General features: G+C 36.7%; 1 protein-coding gene across 2 annotated transcripts; it reads right to left on the reverse strand.

The window, feature by feature from the left end:
- Nucleotides 1–378: 378 nt before the first annotated feature.
- On the reverse strand, nucleotides 379–7,230 carry LOC140150588 (uncharacterized). 2 transcript variants are annotated; one of them, XM_072172628.1, is made up of 3 exons: nucleotides 7,130–7,230; nucleotides 1,921–2,211; nucleotides 379–1,301 (listed from the first exon to the last, which is right to left on the reverse strand). In XM_072172628.1, the coding sequence occupies exons 2-3, from the start codon at nucleotides 2,167–2,169 to the stop codon at nucleotides 828–830; spliced, it is 723 nt and encodes a 240-aa protein (XP_072028729.1). In that variant the 5' UTR covers nucleotides 2,170–2,211; nucleotides 7,130–7,230; the 3' UTR covers nucleotides 379–827. The 2 variants fall into 2 exon arrangements, with proteins under 2 accessions (XP_072028729.1, XP_072028730.1); XM_072172629.1 differs by having other exon boundaries at nucleotides 7,114–7,230.
- Between the last annotated feature and the right edge of the window lie 1,090 nt (nucleotides 7,231–8,320).

The raw sequence follows: 8,320 nt of genomic DNA on the forward strand, positions 1-8,320 counted from the left end.
GAGAGTAAACAGCTAAGCACATATCCTAACTATCAAGTTTTTATAGTATTGCAGTTGAAATACATACATGCACATTGTACACACCCTATATGGAAGACATCATAGACATGACCTTAATCTTTCACATAGGGAGAGTGAATTTCAAATGGTGTTTCCTGTATGTGTGATTCCATTTAAAATTCACACTCCCTGTGTGGGAGATTAAGGTCATGAGGTGTATGGATTTCAACTGGTATCTAGACCATTGATTCACAGATTTGCACTGTAATTCTAGCCCTGCTGCCATGGACCATCCTCTAGGTGACAGTTGTCAGGGTGACCTTCCCCTGCTACGTAATGCAAGAAAACCCATTCACTTGTATGCATAGCAATAATAAATGCCATTAATGATGAAATTCATCAGGATCGTTCAATTAAATATGTAAATAAATTCTGGTAACAGACCCAAAAGAATATAGATGTCGACAATTAACTGAGCATGTCGCAGCTACCCATTAGTTGGGACGAGAAAAATCATAGATCAAGAGGCAGACAAAACCACATGTTGGCTCAAAGAAGCTATTTGGATCAAGGGAATAAAACACTATGAATAAGGAGGAGGGGACATACAAATTGAACAGAATCTATGACCAGATCATTTCAAAATGGCAACCTTCAAAAGTGGTGATGTCATCACAGTCACCATGAACTGCCGATATTTAAAAACACTGTAGTCATTGTAGAGTAAACAAGGTTCCTGGTAGGAACTGAAATATATCTAGTGAGTACTATATTCTTTTGGATCTGTTACCAGAACTTATAAATGCTTTGCAGTTTGATAGTATTAGCTACCTATCTCCACTATATTCAGAGTCAGTACTTCCATCCTTATCATCATTATTTGTCCCTGATTGTCTTGAACTATTACCATCACTCACTTTTGATACCAAATTCTTCTTCCAATCTTGCTCACTCACAAAATTAGCCCACTGTGGCGTGTTTGGTAGCTTAAAACCAGCCATCGCAGCCTTGATTTGATCATCCTCGGCCATCTGTTGCTTGCGCCATTCCCGCACATCCGTTGTGTCGCTGTATGAAACCTTTGTCGCTTGGTCCGGTTGTGGAATTTGATTAGGCATGAGTGTAGCCATGTGTTGGGGTAGATGAGGATGGGATGATGATGAAGTGGAAGATAAGCTTGATACTTGCTGCATCATCGCAGAGTCATACGATGAAGCAGTTGCTGCTGCTGCTGCTGCTGGCGTTGATGTGGATCCTGTGGTTGAAGGGGTCTCCGATTCTTCCTCGATATCCTCTGGGCCCTGAGACAAAATTAGAACCGGAATAAAAATGCAATGTCAAATACATGATATTCAGATACAATCCAAGCTGCGTAGAAACAATGTCAAATTCCTTAAGGGTTCGGATAGCAATGTTTGCACAGTACTTTTTGTGGGACCTGAGAGCACATCAGTCACATCAAATTGCATTCTGAATACAAGGAATGTCCACCTAATATCAAATAATTTAGATTTTTTGAAATTTGCGATATAATGCAGATTTTATGGCAGTTTTCAGTCAAATAAAGCTATGAAATTGCCATATAAAGTTTGATTTTGCATGACAAATGATCATTTTGCTTCAAGTTGATCACATCACATTAGTGCAAAATGAGTCGGATGTTGGGAATATTGATTTTGATTGAGATGAAAAGTTTTTACCTTCCTTTGTATTTTATTGTAGCATTAAAATGGCCATATCTCTGGAATTGTAAATCTAACTATATATGATGGGGTTTTCAGCAAAATAAAGGTCAGAGAATGGCTCATGCAATGAAATTGAAAACTTAATTTTGATTTTGATCGCCATCAAACTTATTCTTCATTTAGCCTGACCGCATCACAATTGTAGTCCAAAATATAGGAATTCCATTGTACTCACATCAGGATCTTGTGCTAACAGCTGATAGCCTCCATTCTGCATCTGTCCCTCCCCTTCATCCCCGCTGGACAATCCCTCATCATCACTCTCCGGTTGATCGATCACTACAAATCCTTGCTGTGAAGGTAGAGGTACATCATCTTCTGAGCCATCCTGATGGTCCCTTGGAATCTCGTTGACCCCTCCTTGATCTCTCATCATGCTAGTACTGGGGGGTTTGGAGATCGACTGGTATTTTTGGGTAGACATTTAACACATGATGCAGACAAATTCCAAAGTTGGTAACTGGGTCTGTGTATAAAAGTAGATAAGATCTAATAAACAAATCAAGTTGTTTTGGTTTTCACAGGTTAATGCCAGAATAATGGACAGGACACATTATTGCACTCCCCTTTATTTTTCTTTAATTTTTTACTTAAGGGGGTACTACACCCCTGGCCAAATTTGTGCCTAGTTTTGCATTTTTCTCAAAAATTATAGCGCATTGGTGACAGGTAACAGGTGACAGATATGTATATTATAGGGGCAAAGACTACAACTACTGCACTGAAAATTCAGCAAATCAAGGCAAATAGTTATTGATTTATTGATCAAATATTGGTTTTCCCTCATTTTTGACTGTAACTCCACAACTGTTGGCTGTGCTGAAATAAAAATTCCCAGTGCAGTAGTTGTAGTCCTTGCCCCTATAATATACATATCTTACTTGTCACCAATGCGCTATAATTTTTGAGAAAAATGCAAAAATAGGCACAAAATTGGGCAGGGGTGTAGTACCCTTAAATGGATTAAATGTAGTCGCATTTACTGAAGCATGATGTCCACTGACTGTGTAAAGCAAAGGAAGCTGAGAATAAACACAGCCATTGATGGGCGATAGCATCAAAAATGTAAAATGTTGTGAAAATTGCACTTGACTTCAACAATATTTTGTGACTGTCAGTACCGTACTGGCTCATGGACATTTTGCAGGACATCTTGCTATTCTGGGACTTCATTCTACATTGTATTGAAGGACAAAGTACCCTAATTTGTCCTATTATTGTTGGATGTCCTTCAATAACAAGACTTTTAACCCAATTCAGCTAATTCATGCCCCTTAAGGGCTGGGGTATGAAACGTTTGGACAGTATTTATTTTGGGACATCAGAGCACATCAGACATATCGAATTGCATTCTGAATACGAAGAATGTCATTCTGATATCAAATAATTTTGATTTTTTGAAATTCGCAATTTAATACACATTTTATGGCAAATCATTAAAATTGATATTTTTGATATTTAACAGTACTTGAAGTAAACTTTATAAATCTGATGATTTATACTTAAAGTGTATGTAGGTGGGATGAAAAGCCGACGATCAATTGAAAATTTTGACCTTTTCAGATTGAACATATGGATTTTTTTTCCCAAAACACCAAAAAAAAAAAAAAGGTCTTTTGGGAAAAAATCCATATCTTCAATATGAAAGGTCAAAATTTTCAATTGACCGTCGGCTTTTCCTCCCTGCTACATACACTTTAAGAATATATCATTAGATTTATATAATTTACTTCGAGGACTGTTATATATCAAAATTTGAAAAATATCAAATTTGTATAATTTGTCATAAAATTTGTATTATATTGTGATTTTCAAAAATGAAAATTATTTGATATCAGAAAGACATGCTTCAGTATTCAGAATGCAATTCGATAGGTCTGAGGTGCTCTCATGTCCTACAAAAAATACTGTCGAAACGCAATAAACGCTCATTTTAGATCCCTTAATTTGGTACCGTACAAATTCTTGATGTTTGCCAGTTTTTAGCAACTTGCAATGTTATTTTTCTTTGAAAATAATACTTAATATTCCTTCCAATTTTAAAGAATACTTTACAACTTTCCTAGTTGAACTCAAGATGAAGCTGTAAAAAGGATTACACCGTAACCAAGTACCAAGATGGGTAAGAGCCATAGAGGCCGTCAACGTGACGTCATACATGTATGCCGCCATCTTGTGGGTACACGCTGCGATGGTCGTTCGATCTCCATGCGTGGTGATGCGTGATAACAGCTGTGTGCAAGCTGCGCTTTGCGCGTAGTGTCCGACGCATGAACACACGTATCATTTGTACCCACAAGATGGCGAAAGGCTGACGGCCTCTATGTGGAACAACCCCCGAATTTACAATTTCAAGCATAGGAGTTTGGCAAGAAGAAGTACATGTATAGCTCTGTGTAATTAATATTAAGACAAACATGCAACTATTTAAGCTACAAGAGCCTTGTAAGGTATGCCAGGCAAACCTTAAAACACATTTGCTAGTCCGCGAAATTCGCCTAGACCGGGGACCAAACCCAATACATATTTACATAGAAATTTCAATTTTTTTCAAGATCAGGTCGGTCAAGGAAACCTACATAAATATGTTTTCTATACTTCACTTGACCCAAATATATGATTTTTTATGGTGATGAGACACTCACACATGGAATTTTTGAGGGATTTTGATAGCAGTTCCATTAAAAAAAGCTGCTATCATCATGAGACTAAGATCTAGAAACACCCCCGTAATGCTGTTTTTGGGAATTTTGCTAGCAGAATCTTTTTGATGAAAGTCGATCTTTAAAAAGATGTAACTTTGCCACGGAAAGTGCTATGACAAAAAGATTTTCAGTTTTGGCTTTCTTTACTCAAGCGCTTTATTTTTTTAGCCTTTAATTTGATAAAATGATGCAGTTTAATGGCAAATTTAAATTCACCTGGCATACCTACCTTGTATTTTTTAGTGCAAACTCTAATGCCCCCAGCATACTTTCCTGCCGCTTGCCGCTGCGGCAAGCGCCACTGCGTTTTAACCAATGACAAGCCTTGATTGTGTCCGTTTGTCTGCAATGCGCGTGCGCCACGCCGCTCAGCGCGCAGCGGCAAGGTAGTATCAGTACGACGGCAACTTCGTTGTTCGATAGAAAATTTTTACGGGTTGGTGAACACGGGTTACGTAACTAAATGTTGAAAATTTGGCCGGCAAACATGTTTTAGCGAAATAGCTCCAGAAATGGGAGACACGGGTCGTTTTTTGCTTAAATTGCGTACCATGATCACGGATATGATACCAAACATTTGTACAAAGAACAAAAAACGAGTAAAAGTTGAATAATATTGAAAATAAAGAAGCTTGAACATGTCCAAAGTGGCCGGAAAATGAGAAAAATTGCATGTCACGATCACCAAAATGGTTATATCTACAACTATGAGCAAACGCCGGTCGTATGCTTTTCTGTAATGATAGATATTAACTAAACTTGAGCTTGTATTAAATTTTCAGCGAAAATGATTGGTGGAATAATCTAGTCGTAGGTTGGAAAGTTACTCTCAAAACGGCCCGTGTCTCAATCGTGTGTGTCCCGTTAGTGACAAGTGTCACTAGCAAAATAGCAGCCGGCCTTGTCATTATATCAAATAATAATCGTCAGAATCGTCCAGTTGACTCCAGTGATATTTATTTATTCAAGCAAAATACTGCATTGACTTACAAAATATTGAAGTCAATATAAAAAGTAATATCATCTCATTTGACTGAACTTAAAAGCAGTTTTAAAAATATTATTGTTGATCGAGTCCCTGAATGAGAAATAAGATTGCAAAAGATACAAGTATGGTACAGTAGGTTGTGATGGTCTAGTGGTTGACGCTTGCGTGGTTTGAAGTGCGAGAGGTTGAAGGTTCAATCCTACAGCATTTCGATTTTTTTTTTCTCTTGTTCTGTTAGGCCTATGGTGTATCCATGTGTGTAGGCCCGTCAGTATTATGATCAATTGAAAATATTTCTATGCGACACGTTTGCAATGTTTTTCTTTATGCGTAGGCCTACATATTAAAAAATAAGATAGCGTCAGCCATAATTTACGAAGTTCAAACCTGATATTTTGGCATAATATTATTTGTAATTTTCACCGTTCTTACACCCTACCCAGACATACATGTACACATAATTGGAATCAGCGTTTTGTTGTCTAGAGTAACTTTAATTATCTTCAATAGAACACCATAAGCGGTCAAGATAAAAAAAATGCTTTCTTTCATTTTACCTCATTATTTCTGCTTCAAATGATCAGAAACCCTTCCTGAAAGTTGATTACTACTATCATAAATATTTTCAAAAACAAACTTCCAACCTCTCGCACTTCAGGCACGGCCTTAGCCACTAGACCATCACAACCTGCTAACTTATTCTCGTACCGTTTGCAATGTTATTTCTAATTCAGTGTCTCGTTCAACAATAATCTTTTATAAACTGTTTGTAAGTTCAGTCAAATGGCTTGAAATTACGTTTTATATTGACTTCGATATTTAATAAGACAGGGCAGTATTTTGTATGAATAAATAAATATCACATAGTGATAGTCAACTGGACGATCCTGACAATTATTAATCGATTATATGGACAAGGCCGGCTGTTAATTTTCCTGCTGGACACTGGTCACTAATGGTCACGCACGATTATGAGGGAAGCCGCTTTTGAAAGCAACTTTCCAACCTACGACTCGATTATTCCACCAATCATTTTCGCTGAAAATTTAATACAAGCTCAAGTTAGCTAATATCCATCATTACAGAAAAGCATACGACCGGCGTTGGCTCATAGTTGCAAATATAACCATTTTGGTGATCGTGACATGCATTTTTTTCTCATATTTTAGGCTACTTCGCGCACAATAAACATTCATTTTCTCCACAATAATTGGACTTTTACACGTTGCTGTTTGCCTTATACTCATGTTTCATATCTTATCTATGGGCTCAATATGGAAATGAAGGGAGAAACGACTTGTGTATTCCATTTTTTTGATGTTTTCTGAAAAACTGTATTTGCCACCTGATTTTTATCATTTATTAATACGTTTATACGTAACAGCAGAGGTCACGCCGGTAAAAATTACCAGAAGTGAGCTAAGTTGCTGTCGTACTGGTATGAAACCAGCTTAATTGAAATCATGCAATTGCGCTTGCACCAGCTTTTTGTATACACATTTTATCCCATACCGTGCGTTGTGCAGAGCTACTAATACCGGTACTACTAGCATGACTAGCATGACTAGTACATGTAGTACTAGAGCATGATGAGAGATAAGCTTACCCGGGAAGCTTACTAATTCATGAACTGGTTATTACATAGTCCAAACTTTTAATATTATTCATATCTTACTTTCATCTACAATTACCTCGGACGACTGGATTCTACAGCTGAAAGAAACACGTGAAAAATGTGAATTTTGCACGACAAGCTTCACTTCGAGATTGACAGGATAACACTTCCGGTGGTGGGAGACACACTCACACTTCCAATAAAATTACAAGAATTTCTTTTAAAAATGCCCACTGTTGTACTTAAATTCACAATCACAATCGTGTGGTAAAGTAAAAGTAAATAAATCAATTAATCAATAAATCAATGCAATAAATAAATAAAATAAATAAATCAATGCAATCAATCAATCAATCAATCAATCAATCAATCAATCAATCAATCAATCAATCAATCAATCAATCAATCAATCAATCAATCAATCAATCAATAAATAAATAAATAAATAAATAAATAAATAAATAAATAAATAAATAAATAAATAAATAAATAAATAAATAAATAAATAAATAGGCCTAAATAAATAAATAAATAAATAAATAAATAAATAAAGTAAATACCATAAATAACGGGGTGGATGGCGGATGGATAAATAGATAAATAACTAATTAATCAGATATGGATAATATTGCAAATGACACCTTGATATTTTTGCCAAATTGCTATTCTGAGTAATGGGCCAATTAGTGTCCTGCCTTACACAGGATTGAATAGGGATTATCATAGTTCAACTGTTATCTATTGATTAAATAAACCTCTTTTTAAAAAGTATTTGAAAGGATAGGCCACCATAGGTCCGCCATCACAGACCATGTAGGATCACAACAAAACCATGTCATTGATTGGGAGGGAGCTAAAGTAATCGACAAAGACTCATGCAACGAACCAGATGGATTAGAGAAGCAATGTGGATCAGAAAACGGGGGGCCAACGTTATCAAATCAACCGGGCAAATCAACCGCGATGAAGGGACATACTCACTCAATCATGTATATGACCAGCTGTGACAAAGAACTACACCCTCTGGAGATGAGAGTAGGAGTGTTGCTGGTTCATCACATTTACTGATGAAGTCAAGTTCCGTAGAAAGATGAAACGTCTAAAAACGTGAGTAATCAAGTGGATTTGTAAAGCACAATTTACCAATAATTGATATCTAAGGGACCGTTCATAAATACTTTGGTGGGGGGACTGGGCAAAGTGTGGGGGGACACAAAAGTTTTGAGTTGCACAAAGGGGGGGGGATCAAAAAGTTTTGGTTACTAAA

The sequence above is a fragment of the Amphiura filiformis genome, chromosome 4 (assembly GCF_039555335.1).
Source record: "Amphiura filiformis chromosome 4, Afil_fr2py, whole genome shotgun sequence".
Taxonomy (NCBI): Eukaryota; Metazoa; Echinodermata; class Ophiuroidea; order Amphilepidida; family Amphiuridae; genus Amphiura; species Amphiura filiformis.

Coding starts and splice junctions, on each gene's coding strand:
- LOC140150588 (XM_072172628.1), bottom strand. CDS start 2,169: ATGTCTACCCAAAAATACCAGTCGATCTCCAAACCCCCCAGTACTAGC. Junction 1,302..1,920: donor TGTTAGCACAAGATCCTGAT/GTGAGTACAATG, acceptor ATTTTGTCTCAG/GGCCCAGAGGATATCGAGGA.